This window comes from Polypterus senegalus, chromosome 12, assembly GCF_016835505.1.
Source record: "Polypterus senegalus isolate Bchr_013 chromosome 12, ASM1683550v1, whole genome shotgun sequence".
NCBI lineage: Eukaryota > Metazoa > Chordata > Cladistia > Polypteriformes > Polypteridae > Polypterus > Polypterus senegalus.
The window spans coordinates 147,278,629-147,297,044 of NC_053165.1; the positions used below are offsets into that span (position 1 = coordinate 147,278,629).

Sequence of the window (18,416 nt, forward strand, 5' to 3'; positions counted from 1 at the left end):
AAGGCAATGAAGCAGGCTGGTGCAAAAAAAAAAAAAAAAGACGGCAATTTAGTTTGGTGCCACTACTTGTATTTGCTGACACTGGTAAAAGCGATTCCTGTTACGCTTTGTCTCATTTATAGCTCTGCACTTTGATACCCATTCTCTTTGCCTGACCCTAACTATCCTACTATTGTGACTCTATATTGGTTAAAAATTTCAAAGGAAACTGTTTGAATCAATGACAATTTGTGTGCTGCTGTTGGTTTTTACTTACTTTACCCTAAGCAGTGGGTGCTCAACTGTTTTAAAAGTCGCCATTCTGTCCCTCTATGCTTTGTCTGGTTTAGTTTGTGGTTTTGTGTTGGCAATGTTCCCCATTGCACTTCAGTTTTTTTGCTCATATGTGTTTTCTTTTTTCCTGGTTTAAAACATCATGAAAATGTCTCCAAATAAAGATGGAAGTGCAAACAATTTTCTGTTTTCTTTTTTGTCCAGCTCAAATAAAGTCCACGGATTGATTATTATCTTATTATTGATTTATATATCTATTGATTTATTTATTCATATGCATTTTATATTGATTTCATTACCAGGTTAACATATATATGTTTTTTTTTTTAACATGTGTTTTGTCTTGGTAGAGTATTATTACTCTACTTTCCCATTGTATTATTATGTAGCCTCTGTCAGAACGCCTCCAATCTCGCAGACTTACCACTGTTTATAAGGCATTATAGTATATAACTTCTCCCCACCTTCTCATTTTATATAATACTAATGAAAGGCAAAGCCCTGACTGACTCACTCATCACTAATTCTCCATCTTCCTATGTAGGTAGAAGGCTGAAATTTGGCAGGCTCATTCCTTACAGCTTACTTACAATAGTTAAGCAGGTTTCATTTCGAAATTCTATGCGTAACTGTCATTACTGAATCCTACTTGGGTATATTTATATGGCCATAGCCTGCAGCTCGGTCGCCGTGTGAGGCGGAGTTACGTCCCTCATCGTCACGCCTCCCACGTAATTGAGTGCCTGCCCATATAAGGCCGTCCGTCAGCAGCAATCCAATAGACGAGCTGCCGGGAGTTAAAATTGCTGGTGAAGGACTGTCCTTATGCAAACAAAGATGAGATGGTCAGTGATAGAACTCTGCAAAAGTGAGAGAGAAACGTTTAAGTGCCGGGTCTTAGCGAACATTAAATAAAGCCGTGGACATCACCAAATCGCACGAGATAGCACAAGCACAGCTGAGAACCTTCGATGCATGTACTCCGAGCGGCTCACGTGAACTGACTGTACGCAGTACGCAGACAACAACAAAGCGCTCCAAAGAGCGCTGAACGAAAAACGCATTACACAATCGAGACGGCAGCAAAAGACTATGAAGCGAGTGACGCATACACGCATATTCATAAGTTCAGCTACTGCGGAAACAATGCACTCGGTGGAAAAAGTCAATGTCCAGCTAAAGGAAGGCCGTGTAAAAAGTTAGCCCTTGAAGCAGATGGGCTGCAGCAGCAGAGGAGCATAACTGGTTCCATTTATGTTCGCTAAAACTCAATGAATGAAGATGTATTCATGAGCTGGTCTAATAAATCTTGGTTTTCGCTAGAAACTGCAGATGATAGTGTTACAATTTGGTGTAAACAACGTGAATCCATGGATCTGTTGTGTCAGTAGTGTGGTATATGCCGGTGGTTGTAAGATAATTGGTATGGGGAGGGTGTTCTTGGCACACTTTAGGTCTGTGAATAATTGTTGCATGTGCCATTTGAATTGCACAGTGTACCTCCATATGTATTGTTCTCGACAGTATGCAAGACTTTGACTACAGTTTACCCCTACTAATTTCACTCAAATGGTTACTTCAGAATAATTGCTCCATGTCACACAGTATATATTGTTCAGGCAGGTTTCATGAACATGAGTGCCCTCCGTTTACTCCAATGGGCAATAGAGCACCTTTTGGGATAAGGTGAAACTAGAAGTTAATGTTCAAATAGAATAAACATGTGGAATACCTCCGTAATGCACGTCCTATTAGTGTGATTACTCAATATTCATAGTTATTTGTGTTTCATAGCTTTTTACTTTTGTGTTGTATTGCCCAGAAATATACCATGTCAAACCTAGTTAACATGTTGACTATGAAGAATTTATATTATATTGGCAAGCATGTGTTTATGTATATGTTGCATTGAACTTCCTGGAGGAAAACGGTGCATGGTTTCAGTGACTTCAGGTATCCTTTTAATATCGCAATAAAAGCCTCATCTGTATATACACATTATATGGAGTATATTTATGTATGCTTATATTGTATAATAAATGAGTGAATCCAGTCTTATTTTATATAACACAAAATGGCATGTGTTCACAGGATGAATGAACAATAGGGATAAAAAGTAACAATGCTTGTACTATTCACATGGATTCAGATCCCATGTGTACTGAAACTTAGGATATAGCGAGATGGATGAACTAACTACAGGGTCATGGGGGGGTCTGCTGGAGCCAATCCCAGCCAAAATAGGGCGCAAGGCAGGAAACAAACCCTGGGCAGGGCGCCAGGCCACTGCAGTTGTCCACATCCCAAAACATTCAAACTTCCATCCATCCATCCATTTTCTAACCCGCTGAATCCGAAAACAGGGTCACGGGGGTCTGCTGGAGCCAATCCCAGCCAACACAGGGCACAAGGCAGGAACCAATCCTGGGCAGGGTGCCAACCCACCGCAGGACACACACAAACACACCCACACACCAAGCACACACTAGGGCCAATTTAGAATCGCCAATCCACCTAACCTGCATGTCTTTGGATTGTGGGAGGAAACCCACGCAGACACAGGGAGAACATGCAAACTCCACGCAGGGAGGACCCGGGAAGCGAACCCGGGTCTCCTAACTGCGAGGCAGCAGCACTACCACTGCACCACCATGCTGTCCAAACATTCAAACTTCTGGAGGCAAAAGGTTTTTCTTTTTCATTAGTAGACCAGGGTAACTAATAAAATGCCTATAGTAGTCTATTTCTGCCTAACTGCCTAAACTACAGATGTAAAGAACCTTTGTTTGCCGCAATATGAGGGAATGCACATTTGGGATGTGGTTGTTTTAACCAGAGCATATATATATTTTTTTTTTTTAACAACATGAATGTCGGCACTACCTGCTGCTTTAAAATTATAACCTGAAGGCTGAATGAAAGTTTATTGCACTGCACCATCCACGGGCCTCCTACTGTTTCTGTGAGGCTATCAAGTCTACGAAGTGCTGCCATTTACTGTAGTTTTGTTAGGAATTGCACTGTGCTTGTGTGGAAGCTTACCTTTTTGCCAGTGAGCCATGTTAGCAAACAGCTTTTAAGTGATGGTAAGCAGCTGTGTTTCTGTAGCCTTTTTTTTTTGAAGGCCGGAAATGTGAATTGCATAAACACAGACAAAAGAGGAGCGCTCATTGCCTTTTGCTTACAACAGGCATGGTTATTGACTCTGCAGAGAGGCCAGATGTTGTGGTAATAAGACAGCCGGTAGCGTCTCTCTTAATTGTATACTTAAAACTTGGTGGTTCTGCTTCTTTTTAATCAGAGGAGAGAGTCCGGTTTTAAGTTGGACTGTGCTGGGGATGCGTCTTCACATCATTCCAGTTCAGGTGTTCCACAGACTGGATATGGACCCAACTTAAGCACAATAAGTCTCCAGTTTTATTGTTCTAAATATGGAATTAATGCTGATTCCATGGGTATGTCTTAAGACGTTACTGTAAATAGAATATGTTTGGTTGTTAGACAAATATGCTGATTAAGTATAACAGATGTTTTGTTTAGTTACCAGTTTTATTTCTTTTTGTTTGTGATTATTATCTAGCTGAAGTTTGGTTTTACGAAGCTTGAGACCTTCAAGTTTTATCGGTTTGCCATACTCTGTAATATTTGCGGCCTCAATTTCAGAAAGCATGCATAATCTAAACAACAGTGTCTGGGAGCAGCTGTCTAACATTTGTGGTAGAAATCTTAAATTCCATCTTTTTCTTCCAGTGGTTTGCTAGCAGGTTTCCACTGCATGCCTTGGAATTTTATCAAAAGAATTTCAACGGGGCCTGACTGAAAGCTGCACACTTTGGTCCAGCAAGTCTTTTAGTATGGCTGTGGGCTGCCCCAGAAAAAACACATTTGCAAATGGTTTTCATTTCTTGATTTATTTGAGGTGGCTTTATTATTTGTTTTCATTGTCATATAAAAGACTTTACTGTACTGTGGCTTTTTTCTTTTAAAATATATGCCTTTAACTCATTTCCTGTGTGATGATGATGGTGGTGAATGAAAAAAGAAAAATATATATTTTTCAACTGTTTCTACACTTACGGATTTTTGTTTTCCTGAATACTGCTTAAATGTATAATTTGCTTTAAATAAGACCATTTTTATTTTTCTTATTAACTCGCAGGGGCTCGAATATACACTGTGTGCACAATTATTAGACAAGTGAGTATTTTGACCATATCATCATTTTTAATGTGTATACAGTAATCCCTCCTCGATCGCGGGGGTTGCGTTCCAGACCCCCCGCGATAGGTGAAAATCCACGAAGGAGAAACCATATGTTTGTATGGTTATTTTATATATTTTAAGCCCTTATAAACTCTCCCACACTGTTTATAAATATTCCCCGCAGAGTTATACAGCATAATCCCGTTGTATTCTCTTAGATATTAGGTAAGATTCACTGAAATTATGTATATAAACACACTGTTTATATACAGTAAAACCTAAATATTATTTTAAAAATAATTGAGCGACTCCGATATCACATATGTTACAGCCATTACGATAGACAGGCCACCAGCAATAAATATGTACAATGCAAGAAAAATAGTATACAGTAAATGTGTGTACAGTGACACTAAATGTACATACATGTACTAAGTACTGTAAGTAGAAAATTAATTATGGTTACTCACCAACAATGACACGGTGACTTGTCCGATAACAATGAGTTTAATTTTACTGCACAACAAAGGAGAGTGTTACAGCTCTTCCAAAGGAGCCTCTTCAGGCGATTGTGAAGCACCGCCGTTGTTCTTCTTCTGACAGTCTTCAATCCAAATCCCTAAAGCAGATTCCATCCAGACTACTGCCTTATTACATCCACTTACAACTTGGTTTGCACCCTGGTTAAAAGGACACTGTGGCTGTAGATCTTATATTCCTTTCCTACTTTTTAAATAAAAAGAATCATAGCCTTCAACAAATCCAAAACGTTTACCTTTTTGGCAATCGTTAACATCTTCCGTTTGAGCTTGGGCCCTGAAGCAGTAGCAGATCGTTTTGGAGCCATAATGAAGGGCTTGACTATGCACAAAGATAAACACAAAAGAGCACAACTCTTTACACAGCGAAACACGTTGATGCTGAATGAGCGAGACAGGACTTCCTGGTTAACACCGCATTCAGCAGGCAGGAACTTAACTGCGTGCTCTGATTGGTTAGCTTCTCAGTCATCTGCCAATAGCGTCCCTTGTATGAAATCAACTGGGCAAACCAACTGAGGAAGCATGTACAGGGAGTAAAAAAGACACATTGTCCGCAGAACCCGCGAAGCAGCGAAAAATCCGCGTTATATATTTAGTTATGCTTTCATATAAAATCCGCGATAGAGCGAAACCGCGAAAGTCAAAGCGCGATATAGCGAGGGATTACTGTATTCCAACTCCAAGCTGTATTAACTTGAATGCTTATTGGATTTAAGCACGTCAGGTGATGTGTATTTGTGTAATGAGGGAGGGTGTGGCCTAAGGAGATCAACACCCTATATCAAGGTGTGCAGAATTATTAGGCAGCTAGTTTTCCTCAGGCAAAATGGGCCAAAAAAGAGATTTAACTGACTCTGAAAAGTCAAAAATTGTAAAAGTCTTTCAGAGGGATGCAGCACTTTTGGAATTGCTAAGATATTGGTGTGTGATCACAGAACCATCAAACATTTTGTTGCAAATAGTCAACAGGGTCGCAAGAAACGTGTTGAGAACAAAAGACGCAAATTAGCTGCCAAAGATTTGAGAAGAATCAAACGTGAAGCTACCAGGAACCCATTATCCTCCAGTACTTTCATATTCCAGAGCTGCAACCTACCTGGAGTGCCCAGAAGTACAAGGTGTTCAGTGCTCAAAGACATGGCCAAGGTAAGGAGGGCTGAAACCCAACCACCACTGAACAAGAAACATAAGTTGAAACGTCAAAACTGGGCCAAGAAATATCTGAAGACAGATTTTTTCAAAGGTTTTATGGACCGATGAGATGAGAGTGACTCTTGATGGACCAGATGGATGGACCTGTGGATCAGTAATGGCACAGAGCTCCACTCCAACGTGGAGGTGGGGTACTGGTATGAGCTGGTATTTTTAAAGATGAGCTAGTTGGACCTTTTGCATTGAAGATGAACTCAAAATCAACTCCCAAACCTACTGCCAGTTTTTCGAAGACACTTTCTTCAAACAGTGATACAGGAAAAAGACCATGATTTTTATGCAGGCCAATGCTCCATCACTTGCATCGAAGTTCTCCACTGCGTGGCCAGCCAGTAAAGGCCTTAAAGATGAAGGAATAATGACATGGCCCCCCTTCCTCATCTGACCTAAACCCTATCGAGAACTTGTGGGCACTTCTTAAACGCTAGATTTACGGGGGAGAAAAACAATACACCTCTCTGAAGAGTGTCTGGGAGGCTGTAGTCACTGCTCCACAAAAAGCTGATCGTCAACAGATCAAGAAACTGACAGACTCCATGAATGGAAAGGCTTATGACTGTTATTGGAAAGAAGGGTGGCTATATTGGTCATTGATTGATTGATTGATTTTTTTTGAAATGTCAGAGATGTTTTATTTGTAAATTTTGAGGTGTTTGTTTATTATTCTCACTATAACAGATGAAAATAAACAAGTGAGATGGGAAAATTTTCATTTTTCCTTTAGTTGCATAATAAATCTGCACACTAATAGTTGCCTAATAATTGTGCGCACATATGTATTCCCTGATGATGTTCACACTCACATTTCCGTTGTGAAACATTCAGGTTTCAGGTTTATTAACATTTTGGATTGACTGATAGCACTGTGTTTGTTCCATATTAAAATTAATCCTCAAAAATACAACTTGCCTAATAATTGTGCACACAGTGTATAGTTTAAGTGGAGCTTGCTGAAATGCATCTAAACTTCATTGACAATGGTTTTTCATGTTATTACCTTACTAAAAAAAATATTTTTCAAGATTGTCTCTATGTTCATGTCAGTTTTTCCCATAACAAAAGTATTGGTGTATGTGGTATGGTGGTGGAGTGTGTGATGTAGTCTTACAGCACCTGGAATCTCAGTTCAATCCTGACTTGGGGTGCCCAGTATGTGTAGTTAACTTTGCGTCCAGGGCAAGTTTAGTCTTTTTAAAAATATACATAGTGGGGCTAAATTGTATGCATGTACAATTTACCCTTTACAGTCTTATCTAAATTTCTGTATTCTAATCAATGTCATAATCTTTAGAAACCTGTTTTAAGAAAAAGAGCATCTTCCCTTTACCCATTTTAAATCCCCATAGGAAACCTTTAGAGGACAGAGACCTGCCCCAAGTGGGAGACCCTGGGACCAACTGAGCAAGGCAGTGCTTTTGTACTTACAGAATACCTTGTCAGCTAAGGTGTTTTGGAAGGGCCACCAGAGCAAGAGAAAAGGAAATGGAGAAAATGAGAGTTGAATGAAGAGCGGTATTGGTGTCTTTGGTATAAACCTTGAATATTCTGCCTGAATGCTAGAGGCTGGTTGATCCAGTAAATGCCATGGTATCGGTAGAGCATGGTAGACTATTGAGACCTGGCTATATTTCCGACAGGTTGACACTACTGACAGTTGGAAATGGATCGTCAGTGGCTGAGGAAATTAGTGACAAATAACTATAGAAGAATGCGGTTCTATATTTGTCACACGCAGCCATTTGGTAGAAGCCCATGGTTATTGACTATTGGTATATATTTGATCTTTCTTGTCAAACCTGTTTGTCATTCTAGATAATTTTGCATGGATAGTCCATGGTGTAGAAGTGACAAATACATGCAACATGAGTAAGTAAAGTATGTGTCTTGAGTAGTCTTTCAAATAGCAAGTATATCAGGGAGTTGCTCCTACAATGTTTTATATTCTTTTTACATATCCTTGGAAATTTTGGCCATTCCATCTTAAATATTGTGAAAGGGTGCTTCAAAAGCAAATCTAATAAATCGTACAAAATCTTTTATCACTTTTTCTATGATGGAATTTTTTAACTGTTACTACACAATTCATTTGGCACATCATTAAATATTTTTTTCTTTCCAGATAAACTCATTATGCTGTCCTTTTGCCTCAATTGTTAGTGTTCAAGACCTGAATGTTGACACCAGTAAACGTATCTAATTCTGTAGTGTTTGCTATTCATTTTTAATAAAGGTTGTGTCAAAAATAGCTGCTATCACAGGGTATGTAATGTAATATTTTTAGTTGTAACTATTTTTACATGGATTGAATTGTATCAGGTGGAGTAAAAATATCAAAAGCTTCATGTCTTGTGCGGGGTCTAATTAGAACTACTGGATTCTACAGTGCATGCTATTTAAATCAACATTTACTATATAGCTGTGAAGAGTTTTTTAAAAGCTAAAAATTATATAAACCAATCATTGTCCAAATGCATGAAATCAAGCATTAAGGTGCTATCTCTGAAAGTTAGTCATTTAATTATAGAAAAAGTAGCCATTCTGCAACATTTTGAGAAGGTTTTGTTTAGAACATAATATAATTTTGAATACTCTAGTAAGTAAACAAGATATTAGAAGATAAACTACACTTTTTTTTTTTTTGGTTGTTGACACCATCAAATAAAGGTTTTAATATTGCGTTTGGTTCTGTCTTTGGATTACAAGGCCTTAATTTATATTTTTCAGTAAATTGATTTTTTTTTTCCTCTTTAATCAAATGTATCTCAATATTTCAGCAAATGTCCATATTTCTTCTGGATTTTTGTAACTGTGGTTAGAAAAAAGGGATGAATCTTTGATAAATTCTTTTTTTATTTGGACTGGCTTTTTGGTTTCCTTGTTGGATTTTTCTCTTTATTTTTAACTATTGTTTCAGGGGAACTTTGGTCTTGTATATATGGCCTAAACATGTATCTTTTTACCAGCTACATGGTGGTAAATTCTGCTTAATAATGTAAATGTAAATAGTGATTTACTACATCTTCAACTAGCATTTTGATTCTTTTTTTTTTTTTGATCCCATGTTTTCCACTGCAGACTCCACCAGCAGTAGCACAAGGCAGGAACATGTGAATAAATGTGTTGTGGTGCCCACAATCCAAAGACATGCAGGTTAGGTGGATTGGCGATTCTAAATTGGCCCTAGTGTGTGCTTGGTGTGTTTGTGTGTGTCCTGCGGTGGGTTGGCACCCTGCCCAGGATTGGTTCCTGCCTTGTGCCCTGTGTTGGCTGGGATTGGCTCCAGCAGACCCCCGTGACCCTGTGTTTGGATTCAACGGGTTAGAAAATGGATGGATGGATGTTTTAAAGAGCTATTTGGTGCCTTGATATATACAATATATCTTCTTCCTTCTAGTTACACATTAAGCTTAGTTTAATATTTTTTCCTACCATTATGTTCAAGAGTACTGTACATTTTTATATGAAAAAACCATATAACTGTAAAAATGGCATGTGTTATGTTTATACATATTTAATGAGTATATCCACATGTGTGACTGTATTAATATCGGAGTATGTGTGTTTTTTTTTTTTTTTAAACTTGTATTCTAAAGCTCCTAACTGTAGAAATAAAAAGAACTCTTTGTGTGTGTTAATAAAAGTAAAATGTATGTTAAGCTAAGATCAGCTGTAAAATGAAGAGAAAAACCTAAAATCTCATTATATGCTCACAATCTGTGCATTCCAATGTCATGGCTACAAAATATCATCATGGCCTCATTCATTCTGGCCCCTAATCATTCCCTGTCTCTCTCACTCCTTCACCACCTAATAGCTAATGTGCAATAGGAGTACTGGCATAAAATGGCTGCCGTCGCATCATCCAGGTGAATGCTACTCATTAGTGGTGGTTGAAGGGGGTCCCCGCCCACTAAGTAAAGCACTTGGAGTGCTGAGAAAAGGGCAACGTAAACGCAAATAATTATTATCCTAAGACAAATGGCCACCCAGCTCCTCCTCAAATGAGCTGTGGAGTAGGCCATTGGTTGTGATTAAGGTTGTTACTGATAATACCTCGCACGAAACAACCCCCACTTCACTGCGGCCAAGAGGTATAACATGGTCAATGAACTACTTTGAAAGATACAGAGAACAAAATACAACTTTTTGTAAGAGCTGATCATAATAATATATCATTTAAAAAGCGCTATGAAAATTGTCACCAACTGGTCTGACAAATATATATGTGCTGAAATAAAGGGCTTTTTGCCTTAATTTAAATGCAGAGGCTGTTCCAGTTCTAAACTGGCAAATTGGTCATTCCAGAGCTTGTTAGTCATCCACCAAAAGGCTTAGTTTCCCGTGGTTGTTGTGTTTTTTTTTTATGTTCTTGCAGTTTTAAGCATGAGTGTATCGTGTGGTAGCACGGTATGCAGGAGAGCAGGAATTGATGAGAAAAAGGATTTTAGCATTAGCCTTAAACTTAACTTGGAAGCCATGATAGCTATTTTATAATTTTAAATTACTGTAGATAGTTGTCCTTGTACATTTAGTTTTGTGGAGTATTAATAACATTTTTGAAATAGCCTTCCAATAAAGCATGGCTGTAATCAATTAACTCTTAATTAACCTGACATTTTTTCCTGTAATGTCCGTAATAGAAACTAGGCTGTATGTATCCTAAGCTATACTAAAAAGTACATAACACACAAACCCTGATTGAGTTAATTTTATATGTATAATAATATTTTAGTTTGTCAAAAGTAAATGAGGGATGCTTGTTTTTGTTTGTTTGTGAGTGTTAAATGAATAGATGGTACTTTATTTGTCCCAAAGAGGAAATGTATTTTTTTTTTACAGAAGACCAAGAAATACAACAAACCTCTCTTCTTAAATAAAAACGAATTACAAAATAGATGAACATTTTTGAAAGAGCAGTCATAGTGAGGCATTTTAAAGGTATATTAGGTATGAAGGAACCCTGGTTGCATTTTTGACACAAGAATCCATTGGCTGAAAGTACCTATTACTAGTGTGCAATAGAAAGGATGTTTAACATTGTTCATAATGGCCATTAGTTTTGTTTTCTTTCTCTCCAGCAGGTCAAGAGTCCATCCTATAACTTGAGCTTGCCTTGTTAATTAGGTTGTTAATTCAGTGGGACTTTCTTGCACTGATGTTATCGGCCCAGCACATTACTCTGGCCATTACAGAGTTGCAGGATGTCGCCACTTTCATTAAAGGAAATGAAGCCTCCTAAGAGAAAAAAAAATGTTTTGACTTTGTTTAAACTAATGTATTTGATAAAACTTGAATTGTGGTGACAATGATATGGTCAGGTACTTTTGAACTTAGTTATTTGTGAAGTTTTAAATAAAATAAGCATGACTCCGACACGGAGATTATTATATATAGCTGAAAAGTCCCCTTTTTGTACTTTTGAAAAACTATTGAGGTTTTTCAATATAAGACTCTGAATATACTGTATGCCCTTTGTGGAAATACTTACACAAGTAACAGGATGGAAAGCTTTGCTTTAAATAGGATTTTTTTCTGCATATTTATCGGTTTTGCCTATAGACTCTTGTATCTTCCTTATTGAAGTACTTTTAAAATGTATTTTTTTTTTTTTACCACATTCCCAAAGTGAACATAATGTATATATTCTAAAATGTCTTTAGAGAATAAAGCATACTTAACTCTGCCAAACCAAAACCTCTCCACAGAGAGAAGAATATGTGGGGCATTAATCTTATGTCTTCAAAATTCTCAGCTGCACCAGTCCAGCAGAATTCTGAATGAGTTTTGACATCAGTGTTTAATGCAAAGGGACAGCAGTGACAAGTAAAGGCATATAGAGCGCATTCTTTCACAAGTGCCTATGAAGATCTGAAACAAGGTACAGCACGTAGTTGGGTATTTTTAAGGTTGACTGCATTTTAGAACTACCTGCGCAACCATTTGGATATTTTCTTTTGTTATTGACACAGTAGTGTTTCAAGGGTTAATGCTCTTTTTGTGAATTGTAGGTGTATTAGAAAGGTGAATACTTCTGACCACCTCGTATCATAGGTAAAAGGGAAAACGATTTAATAAATGTTAAGGTTTTATTAATGTAACACCTCAGGCACTGTCTTTCTGTTTGTCATAAATAAGCTAAACATGGAGTGTTTGTATTAAACATCTGCTGAGATATGCCTGTTATTATACAACAAAAATACTAAATAGGCAATGCTTATTACAAGCAATATATATATATATATATTTTTTTCCTTTTTCCTTGGCTTGCAGGTTCATCCAAGACAGCATAGACTCCTTTTTGAAGTTTTTGATGAAAATCGATTGGTAAGTTGGTCCTCTTCATTTTGTATTCAACATTCTTTCAGTGGAAGATGTAATAAAATGGAGTGCACATGGTAACAACAACTTTTTATTTATATAGCACATTTTCGTACAAAGAATGTAGCTGAAAGTGTTTAGAACATTACAAAGTTAAAGATGTTAATATTGTTTGTGCTTACCTGGAGAATATGAGTAGATAAAAGATCTTGCATATCTGTGTTTTCCTTATCTAGATTAAAGCCTGTACATGCCAGGCAAGACCTTTTTGGAGTAAATTCTTAAACCATAATGTATTATCTGATTAGTGTTTACTGTTTTCTTCACTAAGTCCACTGCCGTAACAAACCCTAGTATTTATGATGTGGTATCAACCATGTTTCCCAAAATACACTTCCAGTCTCTTAGGATAAGGGAGTGATGTGTAACTTGAGACTACCCTGTTAGGGTTTAAATTAAACTCTGTTAGATGTGTTTGTTGTACTTTAATTTGTTTGTGCAATAAAAATATGGCTTATTTGGTAGTGTTCAGTGACTTAAAATCGTGCTACACCAGGTGTTGAATTCAGTTTTAAAAACCGGTGTTTTTGTTCGACCAGTCATAGAAACAGCATGAAAGTCTATTTCAGTGATGCAAGTTGTCCGCCATATTGTGGTGGTTATTTTCTGTTTCTATTGATTTTATTTTTGGTTATTTTTCTATAAATGCTTTTGATATTTCCCAAATCTCCTTGTTGTTTTCATTTAATTTGGGTTTCTAATTGACACTCCATCTAAGTGACCACCCTTCACACGATTTAAGAACTTGGATTCTATAGCACTGTTCCTGAGGAGTTAGCTAGCTTGTCAGTCAGTTGTATTATATAATTGAATAATAGTTGTACAGGGAGTGCAGAATTATTAGGCAAGTTGTATTTTTGAGGATTAATTTTAATATGGAACAAACACAGTGCTATCAGTCAATCCAAAATGTTAATAAACCTGAAACCTGAATGTTTCACAACGGAAATGTGAGTGTGAACATCATCAGGGGAGTACATATGTGCGCACAATTATTAGGCAACTATTAGTGTGCAGATTTATTATGCAACTAAAGGAAAAATGAAAATTTTCCCATCTCACTTGTTTATTTTCATCTGTTATAGTGAGAATAATAAACAAACACCTCAAAATTTACAAATAAACATCTCTGACATTTCAAAAAAAATCAATCAATCAATCAATGACCAATATAGCCACCCTTCTTTCCAATAACAGTCATAAGCCTTTCCATTCATGGAGTCTGTCAGTTTCTTGATCTGTTGACGATCAGCTTTTTGTGGAGCAGTGACTACAGCCTCCCAGACACTCTTCAGAGAGGTGTATTGTTTTTCTCCCCCGTAAATCTAGCGTTTAAGAAGTGCCCACAAGTTCTCGATAGGGTTTAGGTCAGATGAGGAAGGGGGGCCATGTCATTATTCCTTCATCTTTAAGGCCTTTACTGGCTGGCCACGCAGTGGAGAACTTCGATGCAAGTGATGGAGCATTGGCCTGCATAAAAATCATGGTGGTCTTCCTGTATCACTGTTTGAAGAAAGTGTCTTCGAAAAACTGGCAGTAGGTTTGGGAGTTGATTTTGAGTTCATCTTCAATGCAAAAAGGTCCAACTAGCTCATCTTTAAAAATACCAGCTCATACCAGTACCCCACCTCCACGTTGGAGTGGAGCTCTGTGCCCATTACTGATCCACAGGTCCATCCATCTGGTCCATCAAGAGTCACTCTCATCTCATCGGTCCATAAAACCTTTGAAAAAATCTGTCTTCAGATATTTCTTGGCCCAGTTTTGACGTTTCAACTTATGTTTCTTGTTCAGTGGTGGTTGGGTTTCAGCCCTCCTTACCTTGGCCATGTCTTTGAGCACTGAACACCTTGTACTTCTGGGCACTCCAGGTAGGTTGCAGCTCTGGAATATGAAAGTACTGGAGGATAATGGGTTCCTGGTAGCTTCACGTTTGATTCTCCTCAAATCTTTGGCAGGTAATTTGCGTCTTTTGTTCTCAACACGTTTCTTGCGACCCTGTTGACTATTTGCAACAAAATGTTTGATGGTTCTGTGATCACACACCAATATCTTAGCAATTCCAAAAGTGCTGCATCCCTCTGAAAGACTTTTTACAATTTTTGACTTTTCAGAGTCAGTTAAATCTCTTTTTTGGCCCATTTTGCCTGAGGAAAACTAGCTGCCTAATAATTCTGCACACCTTGATATAGGGTGTTGATCTCCTTAGGCCACACCCTCCCTCATTACACAAATACACATCACCTGACGTGCTTAAATCCAATAAGCATTCAAGTTAATACAGCTTGGAGTTGGAATATACGCATTCAAAATGATGATATGGTCAAAATACTCACTTGCCTAATAATTGTGCACACAGTGTATATTCAACTATTATTCCAGTTTGGGATTTGTAATTTTGTATGTGCTCTTATTTGGTTGTCTTCATTTGAATTTTTTTCTTTTGTTTTGTTATGATTTAGGTTCTGAACTTGGGTTTTGTTTTTAGACTTGCCTCTTGTAGGCAACATTTTTTGGGAGTATTTGCTGTTTTTTCTTGGAATAATTTTATTGTTAAACTCTAAATTGTAATAAGCATTGTATTGTTTTCTTAGAGTTGGGTTTCCCTTTCCCTTTTTAGATTTTTTGAATGTTACAGTATGAATTTCTTTTTTTGTTACTTGTTCAATTTTTATATAGTTTTAGGTTTTTGAACATCCTGAATCCAGTTCTTTTTATTTTTGTGTAACTCACATTTATCTTCCCGTTTTTGTTTTTCACAATGACATTTTGTTTTTGAGGTTGTTGCCATTTTAAGAATTTTGTTGCAGGCAGCAGGGTGTTTTTTGCTCCCACGTGACCTCCAGAAATTATAACAACAACATTTATTTATATTGCACATATTCATACAAAAAGTAGCTCAAAGTGATTGTGGCATCACTTTCTGGTGCGCAGAATTGTGCATAAAAACAAACTTTTCAGTGTGTATTGACTAAATATGAAAATGACAGAGTGAGATTTTTGTGTTTGGTTTATTGTGACTACAAGTTCTAATTGGTGTTCTGACATTCAGATTTTCTGACTTTCCTGTTTTTGACATTGGCCTGTTTAAACTTTGATCTACCGATTTTCTCCATGCTAAATTTGTCCTGCAGAACAGCCATCAAATCACAATATTAAGTTGTAAGAAAAATAAGTTTGACGCTTTTTTAGTGTGACTGTTAAGTTTTTCAGAGCCTGGCCTGTTTTATTCCTGTGTGGCCAACTTGATATTTTTAAGGACTATCTTGGAGTAGTTTCAGAAGTGGAAGTCAAATTTTGTGAGACTGCAACTCGCCACCATGTTGTGTTTAATAACCGAGTTAAACTGCATATGATGACAATTGAATCAATGAAAATGCATTTTGAGTATTCTTTAGTATAGAATATGTCAGAAATAAAATTTTTCTATGCATTTTGAGCATTGTTTAATATCAAGTTTGTAAGGAAAGAATTTTGTGATCTTTTTATCTCTGCAATAAGCTATGACTGAAGCCTACTATCTACCTAAAATGCAGGGATTAAGTTTAATTTTAGTTTTGTTAAAGCCATGTATATTGCCCTTTAACATATTTGTTTCCTTTATACTTCGTTGTTAATTTGCAATTAAGAAATATTCTCTTAATGCTGGCCAAGGTGTTTCTTCTGTGTAGTTTTTCTTCTAGTTACAGTCTATTCTTGAATACAGTGACCTGGTTATGCACACTAATCATTGCTACAGAGAGCAGCAATGTGTTCTCATTGATTACCACTTGCACAGAAGATTTTCAGTATCCAGAAAAAGAAAGTAAAATGGGATTTTGAGTTAAAATCATTTTGTCTGTTTTCTTATCTAATCCTACTATAACTGGGTCTGGTATTTAAGATCAGTCTGAACATGATGCAGTGTAATGTGGCAGAAAATGAATACACATTGAAGAATATTTTCAGACTTGATTCTAATGAATTGTTTTGTCTTTGAAAATTTCAATATTTATAGTTTGTGTTTGTTTTTTTTTTTTTTGCTCCTTGAGTTATAGAATTATAGAGTTATGTCATTTTTTGATAGGTCGTTTTGGATACAACTTATTTTGTGATTTATGATTCAAGTTAGTTGAGCTTTTGTGTTAAGAGTTAAGAGCAAAGCAAAATAATTACTGATGCGCTTGTGTTTTAGGAGAAAAATTTAAGTTTGTCAAAGTAGTTTTCGTGTAACATTCTAAATTTTAATTCCATTCATCACCAATACATTTTAGGTGTTTAGAAATACTATCTTCTATATCCTCGCAGATGAAGGATATTGTGTCACCATGTGAGTCGCATGTTTGATAATGATGGGCCCGAGTTGAATCCTGAAAATCCGTCCCAGTGATTCTAGTGCATGAGAGTCCTGTTTCTGAGGGTGGTGCAATGGAGTTTCATCTTCAAATATTGCACTGACCGTTGTAATGTTTAAGGATTCAAATTAGTTTTTTGTTTTTAATAAGGTAAAATCTAAAATCATTTTTTGTTTGTGTTTATTTTGAAACATACGGTTTTATTTTTTACTAAATCTGGAAATAATTCACTGAAAAATGGCTCCGGATAAAAGGTTCCTTTGTTTAGTGTTTTATTATAGTTCTCTCCGGCTCTGAATTAAAAAGAGAGCAAAAGAATATAACTTTGGCCTTTCTTAACAAATGCTGAATTAAAAAGAAAGATCTTTTAAGAGGTTATTATCATTATATAAATCTCAGCAGTATACAGTTAAACTTGTATTTTAGCTAGATGTTATGTGTAGAAATAACATGACTTTTTATTCCTATAAAAATGCAGGTATAGAAAATACAATATTCCCTTGAGAGTCTTTAAAGTCCTAAGAAAATACTGCCTTAGTAATGCATATGAAATAAGGGACAAACGTTTTATAAAGTATTGACTTTAGCTAAAATACTAATAAATTATGCTAAAGTTTTAAAAGCCAAGAACTGCCACTAAACTGTTGCTTATTAATATAAATTTTTTCCTTGATGCTTTTTTAACTATGATATGAACACGTTAGGGGCATGCATATACATATACTGTACAGTGTATGCTCTTGTATATACCAACTTAATATAATATCAAATTTGCCTATGCATTTGAGTAGAGCCAGTATTGCAGAATTTGCAAATGTAATGCAGGAAAAATTAAAGTTGTTTTTTTTTTATAAATATATAAATAGTAAACTGCTTTTTTTCTCACTTCTGTAGGTAGTTTCAGTCATACTTTGCAATAGTGGTTTTTATATTTTACATTTGTTTGCCTTTATTACTTCCTCAGTTTATTTTCTTTGCAAAAAAAAATTAAAAATTCCCAATTCTGAGTGATGAATATTTGGTAAAAGCTGCCTATGAATGAGAGGTTATATAATACAATTAATATTTATTAAGTGGCTGCGTTTTATGCAAAGTAATGTTCAAATTACAAAGCATTAACAACATAGCAATATGAATAATAATATATTAAGTAAAATTAGTATACATTTCAGATTTACAGAAAATGTACATTTTTAAGTGGTATATTAGCATAAAGACAGGTACAAGTGCGCTTTGCATATGAATCTAACACATACATTTTGTTGGTAGAATAGAAGTATATTTGTGCCTTTTTATCTTGATGAAATCCATACACTCAAAAACAGTTTCAAGTCATAATATAAAAATGAAATTTTGTAGATGGGCAAAATTGTGTATTTACTTAAACATTTTCCAGAAAATATGGGAATTAATATTTTGTTGTCAAACAAAATCGTTCATGTTCTGCCCTGTTCTGTTTTACAGCAGTCAGTCA

At 36.3% G+C, this 18,416-nt stretch overlaps 1 protein-coding gene across 2 annotated transcripts in view; it reads left to right on the forward strand.

The window, feature by feature from the left end:
- nedd4a (NEDD4 E3 ubiquitin protein ligase a) overlaps positions 1 to 18,416 on the forward strand; it is a 116,597-nt gene that overhangs the window by 19,110 nt on the left and 79,071 nt on the right. For both annotated transcript variants that reach the window (XM_039770253.1, XM_039770254.1), the window contains exon 5: positions 12,501 to 12,554. In XM_039770253.1, the coding sequence (XP_039626187.1) occupies positions 12,501 to 12,554 (54 nt within the window). The remainder of the gene's footprint in view (positions 1 to 12,500; positions 12,555 to 18,416) is intronic.